Here is a 16,053-nt window from a genome sequence, read left to right on the forward strand (position 1 = left end):
ATTCTTCTAGGGTGCATCACAACCTGGTATGGAAGTTGTCCTGTCCAAGACCGAAAGAAGCTGAAGATCACGAACACGGCGCAGCACATCACACAAACTAATCTTCCATCCTTGGACTCACTTTACACCGCACGCTGTCGGAGCAGTGCTGCCAGGATAATCAAGGACACGACCCACCCAGCCAACACACGTTTCGTCCCTCTTCCCTCTGGAAGAAGGCTCAGGAGCTTGAAGACTCATGTGGCCAGATTTGGGAACAGCTTCTTTCCAACTGTGATAAGGCTGCTGAACGGATCCTGACCCGGATCTGGGCCATACCCTCCAAATATCTGGACCTGCCTCTTGGTTTTTTTGCACTACCTTACTTTCCATTTTCTATTTATGATTTATAATTTAAATTTTTAATATTTACTATCAATTTGTACTCCAGGGAGCGGGAAGCGCAGAATCAAATATCACTGTGATGATTGTGCGTTCTAGTATCAATTGCTTGGCAACAATAAAGTATAAAATATGTTTAATAAACAATTGCATGCAACAAGATTAATGCCTCCTTCATGACTTCTGAAGACTCTCAGGACAAAAACATCAGGACCCAACATTTCCCACCATTGAGGATATCTTCAAGAGGTAGTACCTCATGAAGGATCCTCGACATCTGAGACACCCTCTTCTCGTTTCCATCATCGGTATAGAAGCCTGAAGATCCACAATCAATGATTCAGAAACAGCCGCATCCCCGCTGACATCAGATTTCTAAATGGTCCATGAATCTGTGAACACTATTTCATTATTCCTTTTTTTTTGCACGATGCATTTATTTTGCAATTTAATGTAATGCCTTTGAACTGTGTTGCTGCCACAAAACAACAAATTTCACATCATATTAGAGTGTGATAATAAACCTGATTCTGATTCTTTTCTGGTAAATCAATTTTCCCATTCCCATTTCAACCAAACACCCTGCTTTCTCAAATGACATGACCCCACCCATTGCTTCCACAATAACTCGGGCCTTCCCCTAATTTCCTCAGCCATTTGGGCCTTCCCCAACCAGGCACTACCCCTCCCATAGCAACCAAGCACCACCCCTCCCATAGCAACCAAGCTTCACCTTTCCCATAGCAACGAGCAACCTCCCCTCCCATATAGTCACCAAACTCCTCTCCATAGCAACCAGGTGCTCTCTGCCAATCACTCCTCTCAGCAACCGGTTTCAAGCTCCGCCCACTTGTGTCCCATAGCAATGCGCGGCACGAGCTCCCCGGCTGCCTGTAGCGGGCCGCTTGCAGGGCCTGCCTTGCCCCGGAAGCAGTTGGCGGAGCGGAGCCTGAACTTCCCTCCGTGTGTCGGAGGAACGGCCGTCAGTGAAATTCAAATGTAAGGAAGAGAAAAGCAGGCGGACAGCGGAGGGCAGGGAAAGGCAAGGCTGAGAGTACACAGCGAGGAGCAGCATAATGTTCTCCAAGCGGAAGGCGGTATTGCCCACCCTCACCATCACAACCACGGTGGGGGAAGGACCGTCCCCCACTAGAGGGGACACGGCTGAGTAAGTGGAGGGACGGCGGAGGTGCTTGGTGGATAGGGGTTCGGTGGACCGCGGCGGCCTGAAGGGTTCCGGGGCGGGGGGGAGGCTGTGGATTGGGATTGGGATGGGGAGGTGGAGGTGGAGATATTGGTACGGAGGGAGGGGAAGGTGGGCTAGAGGGGAGGAAGCTGAAGGCCGGTATCAGAGGCCCGGGGTTAGTCATGGTAATGCGATGCTCACCCTGCTGCCTGTGCTACGTCGGTTTTGAGTGGAGCTTGCAGAATGCTTACCTATAAGTATCGTAGAACAAGTTTCCAAAGAGATTTCATACTATCCCGTGTAATGTGTTTATAGAGTGCTGTAAACTTGACAAGACTTGTCAAGCAAAAAAAAACAACTGCTGACAAGTCGGATTGTGGGTAGAAGCTTACAAGGAGTGCGTGATATTGCCCAAGGCATTCTGTTGGTGAGACAATGTATTTTGGGGGGAGCAAGTGGACGAGATGGTTGTGAAGCAAATTCTAGAGCTTTGGGCTTTGGTCTTTGGCAGTGGATGGACCTGTGAATGTGCTGGATCCAGAACAGAAGATGGGAAAAGATTTTGGAGTATTATAGGCAAGTGAAGATTATGGATCAGGAAGAGTGGGCCATGGATATGTTTGTTAAGGATGTGAATTTAAAATTAAGGTCTGACTTGGAACTTAGCTCATTGAATGGGGAGAGGGGAATGATTCGGATGTGAATAAGGATGCAGGCAGTAGAGTTTTGGGTGACCTTTGGTTTAAGAGCATCGACATAAGATGGGGATAAGTTGGGTAATGTTATGAAACACCTATTTGCACTTTCATAACATTACCCAACTTATCCCCATCTTATGTCGATAAGTGCAAATAGGTGTTTGCTGCTGTGGATTTGTAGTTTAAAATAAAGCTGTACATTTGATATGACACACTTGGAGACACTTTGGGTTCAGGTTGGTAATGGAGTTGATGACTGGAGAGTAGAGTTCGTGATGGGAGGCAAAATTAACGACTTTGATCAGCCCATTGGAGTAGTCAGTGCTGGATATCAAGTAGAGAATGTAACAGTTTAGAGATAATAAACAGGCCAAAAGAGATTGTCTCGAGCATGTTTAGCTTGGTGCCATCAGCATATATGTGGTGATATTGTTGGAAGAAAGTCTAATGGTGCAAATTTGGAACAATAGCATTCTGAGTGATTCACTGGTGATAATTGAATAGGTAAGAATGGTAGAGGTGAGTTATTCTGTTCAGTCAGACAACAGTAGAGGGAAGATGTGCCATCTTCAACCAATCTGCAGTCTTTGAAGTGTTTCAAGAGGAATTGAAACCATTTGTCACAATTGCATAGGGTACAAGTTTTGATTCTGGCAAATGGGCAGAAATATTTATAATGCTGCTCAAGGAAAACCAGTTAGTCAACTTGAATAAACTCCAATGTAAACTGAAATGTGCATGAAAAAATGGAAGCCTTGCGATAAAGTGGAGGTAATGTTGGATTAAAAAATAACCAGTACTGGATATGAGTGTTTTTTGGGAGAGTTATGAGTTCTTCAGCATAGATCTGATCTGAGTTAAACTAGAAAAAAAGAACTTGGCACTAGGATCTGGGTATTCATATTGTTTATTCTTGCCCTTTAAGTGATGGAATTGTATTGCCACTCAAAGTTATGGAGAGAGTTTTCTTGAAGTTCTGTTGTCCAAGGATATAGAGTTAGAGAATTTGTGATGAAAATATTTCTAGTGTCAGTAGTAGGGTTGATGAGGTAAATGAGAATATAAGGAATAGGAGCATAGGCCATTCCTTCCTTTAAGCCATTCAGTAAGATCACAGCTTGCCTTTCTTCGTGTCCCTTTTATTGTATTCGTGATTCTAAGCCTTGTGTTGTATACGTGCAATCCTGTGTACATCTTTCAAAATTCTGCCTCGCCTTGAGATAACAGTTTAACTACAAGCCAACTTGCTTTTTACAACTCCAGTAAACACACTAATGTTAACTTTGAGCTGAACTTTTCAGTATTTTCCATTTAATCCCATTTGCTTGTGCAGGTGTTAGCTGAGAAGTGGCTCATTGTTATTGAACAGATTGTTGAGACACCCTGTAGTTTTGAATGCTGAGGCAATTTACCCGCCAGAATTTCTACCTTCAGGAGGAAAAAGAAAGTATTCTTCTAATTAAATATAAAATTTCCACATTGATAGGTCTTGTAATTGTTATTTAGATGACTGCATTCTTGCCTGAAAGCCAGAATGTCCTGGCTTAAGTTTTTCCACCAGAACTTGCCTAGGCTACCAAGGTTGGCATTTCAGTGCAGTGCAGTTATCAGGTCATTCCCATAAAGGTCAAGAAGTTAATAGTAGGTCTTTGTCCATTCATTACACTAATCAGAAATGATGAGACAATTTCCTTCACGTTCAGACTAATATCTGCAAGCCAAAGGTAGACTACTTGATCAGTCATATACTTAATATTCAGTTGGTTAAATGATTCAGTATTCTGAAGACTTGCACAATCTTCCAGGATATCCTGCAGAGAATTATGTAAATGTAACTTCTTTGTTTCCACTTATTATAATAGTTCTAAACTTGTTTAAGTGGGGTTGTCATTAAGTTGTGACTTTTTTGATGTTTATGGAATGCTGTTTCCTTCCAGAATATGTTTTCCATTTTCTATTTGACTAATTTGAAAAAAGAAAATCAAATCTGTAGATACTACAAATCTGAAATAAAAGCATACAAGTGTTGGAAACATTGAGCTGATAAGGCAGCATCTGTGGCAAAAGTAGCAGGTTATCTTTGAGGTCTTTTGTTGATGTTTTCTGTTTCTAGAACATATAGGAGAGCACAGGAGCAGGCCACTTGGCCCACAGCGTTGTGCCAAAGCAGCTAAAAAGCAAATCAAAAACACACAAACACTAATCCCTTCCTCCAACCTACGATGTCCATATCCCTCCGACTTCCTTATATCCATGTGCCTATCCAAACGTCTCTTAGAAACTTCTAATGTATTTGTCTCTACCACCATACCAGGCATCCACGGTTATCTGAGTTTAAAAAAAAACTTGCCCCTCACATCCCCCTTGAACCTACCCCTTCTCTCATTCAATGCATGCCCTCTGATATCAGCCCTGGAAACGACTTCTCTCTGTTCACTCTGTCTATGCCTCATAATCTTGTAAACCTTTATCAGATCTCCCCTCAGTGTAGGGCGCTCCGGGGAAAACAGCCCAAGTTTATCCAGCCTCCCATGTTAGCACGTGCCCTCTGGGACAAGCTGTATCCTGCTTCTGTTGGATCCGTTTGTCAATTTGAAAAGTAGGTTTCTGTGTTCTGTGCTGCATCTTTCTGTGCATCTGTCATGGGCCTAAGGAAGTGAGCAATGCGCGCTAGGTAGTTCTTCACGCAGATTGTACCAAGTTCCAGTTATTTCCCTAGAATTCTACCGTGAAGGCTAGGTAGTAATCATCTGCTTCCATTTAATTTGTTTTCTAATAAATAAGCATAGGGAATCTGTAACTCAGTACCAACAGGGTAGTGGTGGTAGACAACAGATGTAAATACAAGTAATGTTGTCCTAAATTGCTTTTTCTAACTGTCAAGGGCATGATGGGCTGAATGTTTTCCTGAGCTATAAGTTTTGATTCAATTAATTTTGTACTTGAATTGGGCATGTTGGATTATTTTTCTCTATTTAAAAAAAAAACATCCTGTTGTTTATTTTTCAAATTATTTTTAGTACAGTTATTTTAGTTCATGCTTAGCGACAGCTTTTTGCTGCATACGCAGTTGATGCCAATTGTTGACATGCTGATCTATGCACTTTCCAAGATTGTGTTTCTTGTGAATTTCAGGGGGAAAAATTGAATTACACATCTCCAATGCATTACATTCCTTTTGTTGCTTTGAGCAGTGATTTATTACAGGCTGCAAACAGTAATCATTCCAAGTTAAATGTTAAATTTTAGTGTTGCCTTCTAGTTATTAGATTTATGCATTTTCCTGACCTGGCTGTTGAACGCACATGTTGAAATGCTTGTTTCAAAATTGAAAGTACAAAACTGTTTAGCAAATTAAATGTGTGGTGCTCATTTATTTTTGTCTGAAACATTTTTTTTGGGGGGCAGGGTTCAGTTTTGTACAATTGTGAGTTTGTATTCACCTCACAGGTGTAGTTCTCACCTGAGCATGAAAAATCCAAGTTCATGGCTGACTTGAGCACAGAAATCAAGAAGGAGTGTTTTTTTTTGTTGAAGTCCTAAGAATTAAGTTAAGGTCCTATCTGTGATGGAGCCTTTCAACACAGAAATAGGCCCTTCTACAAACCACACTCTTTCCAGGCACTGTACTGATCTAAATACTGTAAATACTATTTGTCCACATCAAGTCCATAGCCTTGTACACCTTGAAAATCCAGGTGCTTTTATAGATGCCTCTTAAATGTATTGTATTTTCCTCTTCCACGCTTCCTGTGGTGGAGCGTTCCAGATATCAACGTGCTGCATGTTAGGACAGGTCAGCACAGTACAATGTTGTGCTGACTGATATACACCTACTCCACAGTCCCTCCTACACAGCCCACAGCACTCCCAATTTTCTTAGGAGCTTTTTCCATGTCCCACTGTATCAACCTCTACCATCATCCCCGACTGTTACAGGCACTTAGCACTCTGTGTTTATAAAAAGAACCTGCCTCTGACATCCCTCTTTATATATAAAAATATATATATATTTCTCCACTCACCTAAATAGATGTCCTCTGGCATTGGCCAATGCCACACTGGGAAAAGATACTGATTGTCTGCTCTGTCTGTGCCTCTCATAATCTTATATCAAGTCACCTCTCATCCTCTATCCATCCAAAGAGGAAAGCCCTAGATTGCTCAGACTCTCCTTATACGACATATTCTCTAATTCAGGCAACTTCCTGATAAATCTTATCTGCATCTTTTCTGAAGTTTCCACATCCTTCCTTATGATGGCGCAACCAAAAATGAACACACTACTCCAAGTGTGGTCTAATCAGAATTTTATAGAGCTGCAAAGTAACTTCACAGCTGTAGAAGTTGATTTCTGACTAACAAAGGTACTAACATACGCCTTCCGAATCACTCTATCAACTTATGTGGCAACTTCAAGGAACCTATGGACTTGGATGCAAGATTGCTCTGTTCCTTCACACTTTGTCATCTCCTTGAAAAATGCAGTTAGGCTGGTGAGCCATGCTGACCATCTCCAATAAGACCATGCTCCTCCCAAATGCTTGTCAACCATGTCTGTAAGAATCCCCTCCAATTGTTTGCCCACTACTGACATAATTCCCTGGGCTACAATTCCAAGGATTACCCCTATTATTTTTCTTGAACAACAGAATAATGCTTTCTATCTCCAGTTCTCTGGTGCCACTCCTGTGCCCAGGGAGGGTACAATGGTTATCAACGCCACAGCAATCTCTACCTTCGCTTTCCATTGCAAGCTGGGCTGTATCCCATCTGGCCCCCGAGACTAGTCCATTCTAATGTTTTGCAGAAACCGCAACACTATCGTTTTCCTAACCTCAACGTGTTCCAGCACATTAGCCTGCTCTATGCTGATTCCACATTTGTCACCAAGCCCCTCTCGCTGGTGAACACTAACAATGTATTAACTACGGAACACCCCACCTCCTCTACCTCCATACACATTACCTCTTTCAACCCTGAGCAGTCCTGTCTTCACTCTAGTCATCCTCCTGTTCTTCATGTATGTGTACAACACCTTGGGGTTTTCCTTAATTGTACTCACCAAGGCCTTTTCATATCCCCTTCTGGTTCTTAAGTCTGTCCTTGTACTCCATTCTGGTGATCTCATAATTCTCAAGCCCTGCCTGATTTTTACTTCATACATTTTAAGAATGCTTCCCTTTTCCTGCTTACCAAATGTTCCACCTGGTTCCTTTACCCTGTCTCAGTGAGACAAACTTATTCAAATTCCCATGTGAGTTGTCTACCTCCATATTTCTGCTGTGCATTTCCCTGAGAATGTACAGAATATAAAATGCTGGTATTTATGGACATTTTATTCCATACCTCTACATTAACCTCTAACTTTATTTTTATAGAATTCTTGATTCTCATGGCAACACGTCACAACAGAATCCTAATACATGTAAAAGTATATGGCAAATAAAGTTAATTAATAAAACTTTCTCTTTTGATCTCCAGTAAACCACCTCCTCCAACTCAACATAACCCTGTGCTGACTTATTTTAGATTATTGGGTAGAGAGTTAGAATTTGTCTCATAGTTTCACATGCCTGTGGGTTACCACTCAATCTCCTTCACATCTGGGAAAACAAACCTAGCCAATCCAATCTCTCATTATTACTAAAACTTTCCATTCCAATAAACCTTTCCAGCCCAATCAAATCTTTCCTACAGTAGTGACAGAGGAAAGCTTGCCATACATTCTCTTCACCACCCCAGGCTCCTGTGTTACCACTTTTAGGGAACTGTTAACTTGCACCCCAAGATCTCTGTTCAGCAATGTTCCTTGAGGTCCCAAAGAGGATGTACCAATGGTAGTATAATTCAGGAATCTATCCAAAAAATATATTTAGAACTCACCTCAAAATGCCGTACTCCTTTGAAGGCAATGAAATGTAGCTACTATATAATACCGAAAAGCAAGTAGCCATTTTAGGCACAACACAAGCCACAAGTAACAGCGTGATACTAGCAAGCGGACCTGTCTCAGTGCTGTTGACTAGAGCCAGCTGCTGTGCTTCAAAATAATGTCATAAAGAATGTTTACAGAGGAGAAGACAAGCATGGACTTTAAATGTCTTTTCCCAGAATGGACTTTTGAGCGCAGCACTCTTTCAGTACAGCTTTGGCAGTGTTATCCGAGATATTGCAGTCTCTTATCTGCAGTAAATCTTGAGCCTGTGAGCTTTTCATCCTGGGGTGAGATTATGACAACTCAGCCACATGACTACCCACTGAAGGTTTAAAATGTGAGATCCACACAAGAAAGCTGTCTGACACTCCAACCTTGATGCTTAGCAGCAGCAGGCAGTTCATTTTCATAAATGTTTAATGCTCAGTGAGGGAAGTGTCAATATTTCAGGAATGTAATACAGTGACAAATGGAGAACCAAATATAAAATTTGAATAGTGAGTAAAGATTGAGCTTGAAGTGTTTGCATTATGCAGCTTTCATATCATTGAGTTATTTGGTACAAATCATTGATATTAGAATTTCATAAATCTATCAATTCATTTCATGTAAGATTTGTGACTTGTAACAATCTTTTTCGGTTTTGTTTTCCTTCATCCTTAATTTCTTTGACACTGTTACTATTTTATGGCAGTAGAATGTCCAGTTTTGAATATAAAAGTAATAGGTTCTTGGTTAGCCAGGGCATCAAAGGGTATGGGGAGAAGGCAGGGAAGTGGGGATGACTGGAAGAATTGGATCAGCTCATGATTGAAATGCGGAGTAGACTGGATGGACTGAATGGCCTGCATCTGCTCCTATATCTTATGGTCTTATAAAAAGAATGTGAAGTTTTACATGACAGAACGAGTTTTGACATGCGCTGTTGAAATAACGAGGAAGTGACCAGTGCATGTCCTGACAGTCAACACAAAATTGTTTTGATTGGACAATCCACTGGTTGAATATTTAAATGCTAAAGTAGATAGCAGAACATTTAGTTAAATAAAAAATGTTGAATAATCTGCAGCAATCTAAATTGTAGTGGTGAATGGCTCTACAGTAAGAGCATGCCACTGCAATGACAGAGGAACCAAAAACAGAATAACATTAATATAGTGCTTCAATATTTTTCCTTCAATTTTCTGTCCTCTCTGAAGTTCTTTTTCCTGTTGCATGATCCATGGTAGTTGCATGTCTTCTGAATTTTCTGTTTGCACGGTACACCACAGTGGAGCCAAGGTAGGTCATCTAACATCACATAAATCAGCTCAGTCCATTCATAACACGATACCATATTTTTATTTCATAATTTCATGTTACCTTATTAAATGAAAGTCTGTTTCACAGAGCATTGTTATTTTTGCCTTTCCCTTGCAACCAGCTCTCTCGTGTGCCTGTAAGTTCCTGCTTGGTTTTCTGACCAGCCACAAGGAGTAGTTAATAGTAAGCTGATTAATCTATCAACCCCTAGATCTTTGGGTGGAAGCCAACCCAACTAAGAGAAAACCACACAGTCATGGTGAGACAATGCGAACTCCAAGTGATGGAGATCAGGATCAAAGCCGGGTCAGTGGAGTTTCAAGGCAGCATCACAAGCTTCTGTATTAAAACTCCATCTGATCTGTTTTGTTCTTATTTTGGCTCCATTTTGAAATTGTTTGTTGTCCTTCCTCTAGTGCTGCTTGATAGCCTGATCAACAAAGCCCAAATCTTCTTCCTGTAATGAATAAACTCTTCTCAGGTTTTCATCTGGGAGCAGGTATTGATTATAACTGATGTTTCGATGACAAACGACAATTTCAAAAGCAGATTTCTCCAGTGACCCAAAGGGATACCCACATGAAGGAACACAGGAAGTGTATCTGTGTGGGTTATACTTTATACTTTATTGTCGCCAAACAATTGGTACTAGAACGTACAATCATCACAACGAGATTTGATTCTGCGCTTCACACTCCCTGGATTACGAATATTAATATTAAAATATTTAAAAATAGTTAAAATTAGTAAATAATAAAATTTTAAATTTTATATCATAAATAGAAAATAGAAGAATGGGGAGTAAGATAGTGCAAAAAAACCGAGAGGCAGGTCCGGATATTTGGAGGGTACAGCCCAGATCCGGGTCAGGATCCATTCAGCAGTCTTATCACAGTTGGAAAGTAGCTGTCCCAAATCTTGCTGTACGAGTCTTCAAGCTCCTGAACCTTCTCCCGGAGGGAAGAGGGACGAAAAGTGTGTTGGCTGGGTGGGTCGTGTCCTTGATTATCCTGGCAGCACTGCTCCGACAGCGTGCGGTGTAAAGTGAGTCCACGGACGGAAGATTGGTTTGTGTGATGTGCTGCGCCGTGTTCACGATCTTCTGCAGCTTCTTTCAGTCTTGGACAGGACAACTTCTATACCAGGTTGTGATGCACCCTAGAAGAATGCTTTCTACGGTGCATCTATAAAAATTAGTGAGGGTTTTGGGGGACAGGCCAAATTTCTTTAGTTTTTTTCAGGAAGTAAAGGCGCCAAAGAAATCAGCAGTAGCAGAATATTGTATTCGCAATAGCCGTAGGACTGACTTCAGCACAGGACTACTGTGCTGCACCAATGGCTTTTGGAAATGTTTGGTAAAGGAAGCCATTGAAATAAAACTAGACGAAAAGAATTTTAATAAAGACAAAGATCTCGCTCTAAGTAAAAACTGGAATTCGGTTGTAAACAAATGTGAAAAGTAGAAACATGATTGGATGATGACTAGCCAATGAGGATGGACGGATAAAGGGGTATAAATACCACTGAATTAGACATGCCCAGGCATCATCTCTGATGAAGACGGCAGAGTGTGTCATTGAAACACCGGCCGTAATCGATACCTGTACCTGGCTAGAAGCCGGGAAAGCACAAGATCCTTTTTCTTCCCATGATGCTCGTTGTATGGCATAGCCACACTTTGGTAATCGGAGTTATCCACTGACACACTGTCATGGGTATTGTGAGGCTTCTACGCTGCAATCCAATCTACATTTGATGTTAGGTAACATGTTTCTCCCATTGCGTCCTCGTCAGCATCCCCAAAACTGATCCCATTTTCTCCCTTCAGCATCCCCAGAATTAATCCCATTCTCTCCCTTCAGCATCCCCAAAACTGATCCCATTCTCTCCCTTCAGCATCCCCAGAATTAATCCCATTCTCTCCCTTCAGCATCCCCAAAACTGATCCCATTCTCTCCCTTCAGCATCCCCAGAATTAATCCCATTCTGCCCCCTTCAGCATCCCCAGAATTAATCCCATTCTGCCCCCTTCAGCATCCCCAAAACTGATCCCATTCTGCCCCCTTCAGCATCCCCAGAATTAATCCCATTCTCCCCCTTCAGCATCCCCAAAACTGATCCCATTCTGCCCCCTTCAGCATCCCCAGAATTAATCCCATTCTGCCCCCTTCAGCATCCCCAAAACTGATCCCATTCTGCCCCCTTCAGCATCCCCAGAATTAATCCCATTCTCTCCCTTCAGCATCCCCAAAACTGATCCCATTCTCTCCCTTCAGCATCCCCAGAATTAATCCCATTCTGCCCCCTTCAGCATCCCCAGAATTAATCCCATTCTGCCCCCTTCAGCATCCCCAGAATTAATCCCATTCTGCCCCCTTCAGCATCCCCAGAATTAATCCCATTCTCTCCCTTCAGCATCCCCAAAACTGATCCCATTCTGCCCCCTTCAGCATCCCCAAAACTGATCCCATTCTCTCCCTTCAGCATCCCCAGAATTAATCCCATTCTCTCCCTTCAGCTTCCCCAAAACTGATCCCATTCTCTCCCTTCAGCATCCCCAGAATTAATCCCATTCTGCCCCCTTCAGCATCCCCAGAATTAATCCCATTCTGCCCCCTTCAGCATCCCCAAAACTGATCCCATTCTGCCCCCTTCAGCATCCCCAAAACTGATCCCATTCTGCCCCCTTCAGCATCCCCAAAACTGATCCCATTCTGCCCCCTTCAGCATCCCCAGAATTAATCCCATTCTGCCCCCTTCAGCATCCCCAGAATTAATCCCATTCTGCCCCCTTCAGCATCCCCAAAACTGATCCCATTCTGCCCCCTTCAGCATCCCCAGAATTAATCCCATTCTGCCCCCTTCAGCATCCCCAAAACTGATCCCATTCTGTCCCTTCAGCATCCCCAAAACTGATCCCATTCTGCCCCCTTCAGCATCCCCAGAATTAATCCCATTCTCTCCCTTCAGCATCCCCAAAACTGATCCCATTCTCTCCCTTCAGCATCCCCAGAATTAATCCCATTCTGCCCCCTTCAGCATCCCCAGAATTAATCCCATTCTGCCCCCTTCAGCATCCCCAGAATTAATCCCATTCTCTCCCTTCAGCATCCCCAGAATTAATCCCATTCTCTCCCTTCAGCATCCCCAGAATTAATCCCATTCTCTCCCTTCAGCATCCCCAGAATTAATCCCATTCTGTCCTCTCATCCCCAAAACTAATCATTTCTCCCTAAAAGGGTGTGACTTCAGCTACGGATGCTCCAAGCTCTGGAATTTTCTCCCACAAAGCTCCACTTGTAACCTACCTCTATAGTTAAGTTTGCACCCTAGTGTTTCCTCCTTTTAACAGATTACCATCACCTTTAGCTTGGTAGTCTTTGAGGTATCTTGGGGCATTTTATTGTTAAACCTGCTACAATGAAAGTCAAATAACCTGACACCCTTGGGATTTTGTTGGTCTGGTATTAGCTGTTACTTACTAATAACTGGAAATTGTTTCACTTTGCTTTACAAGTTGCACAGTAGTATAATTTAACAGTAAATGTTTAAAAGGAGTAAGCAATATGCAAAGCAACATGTACAAAATGCTGGAGGAGCTCAGCAGGCCAGGCAGTATCTCTAGAAAAGAATAAACGGTTGATTTTACAGGCTGAGACCCTTCATCAGGACTCATTCCTCACCCTGGCTGAAAACCCAACTCCAGCTCTGCATTCTACAAAGACTGTCCTTGCACACTGGGAACTGCTGTCCCCCCTCTCTTCTCTCTTTCCTCCCCCTGCCACCCCGGCTCTCCTGCTTATTCTGGGTAAATGAGTGAGTCATGCTATACCATTTCCAAGCAATCAGATGCCAAATTATTGACTTTTTACTGAATATAACTGCAAGTCCTTGTTGGAGAGTGTATGTAGGTGTGTGTTTGGTCTAAATGATCTATGCCAATATTGCCATTAACAGCAATCTAAATTTAGCTATGAATTACCAATTGCTCAATTGCATACAGGGAGTTCTTCTATAAATCATCTTAGATGGTAATATTTGTCCAATCAACCACTGAACTGTTGTAACCTACACAAAATGCTGGAGGAACTCAACAAGTTGGGCAGCATCTATGAAAAACCCTTCTCGGCCCAAATTTTCAACTGTTTATTCATTTTCATATTTACTCAATGACCTGCTGAGTTCCTCCAGCACTTGGTATTGCTTTAGATTTCCAGTGTCTGTAGACGTTGTCATGTTTATAATTTACTGAACTGTTGTGCTCTGTGACCAACCCAGTAGGCAGTTCCTACCAGCTACCAGTTTAAGGTGTAGAAACCGTGCAAGCATGCTACTAAAACATCTGGTTGATCTAACAACTGGCTTGTTACTTTATCCAAAATAAAACTAACATGGTGCGTAATAGAATGTGTAGGTGACTTTAATTAATTTCACTTGTAATCCTTCAATTGTAATGGCAGCAGAAGTTGCCATATTATCTTCAGCTTATATAGATTTAAAACTAAGCTTTTCCATCATTGCAGAGCAATTTGTTCATCTGCGTGGTCTGCAGCAATGACATCACTCACTGGTCTGGTCAGTCAAACTTGCAGAACCAACTTGTATTTGTATAGTGTTTTAAGCATGGTAAAATATCCCAAGGTATTTCAGAGGAAAATTATTAAAGAGAATATCATTGAGCTACTTGATATTTGAACAGATGCCCAAAGGTTGGTCAAAGAGCCGTTTTAATGGGTGTAAAAAAAATTATAGAATAGTTCAGGGAGGAAATTCTAGAGCTTAAGATCTGGTTGTCTGAAAATACAACAGTGCATTTTGATGTAGAAGGGGCCACACATTGAAGTCCACAGTGAATGGGAGATGACAGAAATTAAAGTAAAGCCTGTATGAGCAGTGTCCAAAATTGAGGGAGTGTGTCATATTCTTCAGCTTGCTTGTCTCACCATTGATGTGTGTTGATAGACAATAGTTTAAATTTATTAACAATGTGTGTATGTATGTGCATGTGTATATATTTATGTTATATATAATATACAATGTCACCATATACAACGCTGGGATTCATTTTCTTGCGGCATACTCAAAATCCAAGAACCATAATAAAATTAATGAAAGACTGTGCCCAACAGGATTTGCACAAATTGTGCAAATACAAAAAAAAATTGAGCATGAGATGGTCCTTAAAAGTGAGTCCATAAGTTGTGGGAACAGCTCAGTGATGAGCTGATTGAAGTTATCCCTACTGTTTCAAGAGCCTGATGGTTAAGGGGTAATAACAGTTCTTGAACCTGGTGGTGTGGGTCCTGAGGCTCTTGTACCTTCCTGATAGCAGCAGCTAGAAGAGAGCATGACTGATGTTGTTTTCCTGAGATGGTGCTCCATGTAGATGGGCTGAATGGTGGGGAGGGGTTTACCCATGATGGACTAGGCAGAATCCACTACTTTTTAGAGTATTTTCTGTTCAAGGACATTGGTGTTTCCACATGAGACTGTGATGCAACCAGTCAATATACTTATCAACAAACATCTATAGAAATTTGTCAAGAGTTTTAGATGTCATGTCAAATTTTCGCAAATTTCTAAGGAAGTAGAGGTGCTGCCGTGCTTTCTTCGTAATTGCAATTGCATGCTGGGCCCAGGACAGGTCCTCTGAAGTGAAAACACTGAGGAATTTAAAGTTGCTGACCCTCTCCACTTCTGATTTCCCTCCTCTCTCCCCTCCCCCCCATGAGGACTGGCTCGTGGACCTCTGGTTTCCTCCTCCTGAAGTCAATCATCAGCTCCTTGGTCTTGCTGACATTGAGTGAGAAATTGTTGTCGTGGCACCACTCAGCCAGATTTTCAATCTTTCTCCTTTATCCTGATTTATCACCACCCTTGATTCGCCCAACAGCAGTGGTGTCGTCAACAAACTTGAGTATGGCATTAGAGCTGTGCTTAGCCACACAGTCATAAGTGTAAAGCAAGTAGAGTAGGGGGCTAAGCACACAGCTTTGTGATTCACCTGTTATGATGGAGATTGTTCAGCGCAGTATCCACTGTCTGTGCAGACTATGCCAAGAAGAGTATTGCATATGTTCAAGTATGTAATTATGTTCAGAACGCCTTGAAATGTTCTGGTATTAAACTGACCTATTTCCTGTGAAAGTCTTTAGTAGTTATTCTGAGTAGAAATTAATATAGTGGTACAAATGACACATCTTGACATGCAATTTGTTTCTCGCATCATTCCCACTTTATAGCTGAAATAAATTGTTAGGTGTGTGCCAGTTTCTTCACATTGAGAAACTGAAGTAGTTGTTGACTCTTGCAAAGGTATCAAGAGATTTACAGCAATAATCAAACTGAACGAATTCATTGGGTTGAGCTCAGTGTTCCCTCTGATTTGTAATGACCAGTGTCTGAAACAATCTTGAGCTGTGCAGTTTTTTGCCCAGTGACAAGATGTGCACACTGAATTTTTAAATGGAAGTAAACCTGAAGCTATTCTAAAGATAATAAACTATCGTCCAGTTTGTTCTTTGTACATAAATATTTCTTGTAGCAGC

At 41.8% G+C, this 16,053-nt stretch overlaps 1 protein-coding gene across 1 annotated transcript in view; it reads left to right on the plus strand.

Annotated features, from left to right (window-relative positions):
- The first annotated feature begins 1,285 nt into the window (after positions 1-1,285).
- map2k2a (mitogen-activated protein kinase kinase 2a) overlaps positions 1,286-16,053 on the plus strand; it is a 93,724-nt gene continuing 78,956 nt past the window's right edge. The window contains exon 1 of the mRNA XM_063032034.1: positions 1,286-1,549. Within this exon, the coding sequence (XP_062888104.1) occupies positions 1,458-1,549 (92 nt within the window). The 5' untranslated portion in view covers positions 1,286-1,457. The remainder of the gene's footprint in view (positions 1,550-16,053) is intronic.

The sequence above is a fragment of the Mobula hypostoma genome, chromosome 24 (genome assembly GCF_963921235.1).
Source record: "Mobula hypostoma chromosome 24, sMobHyp1.1, whole genome shotgun sequence".
NCBI classification, from domain to species: domain Eukaryota; kingdom Metazoa; phylum Chordata; class Chondrichthyes; order Myliobatiformes; family Myliobatidae; genus Mobula; species Mobula hypostoma.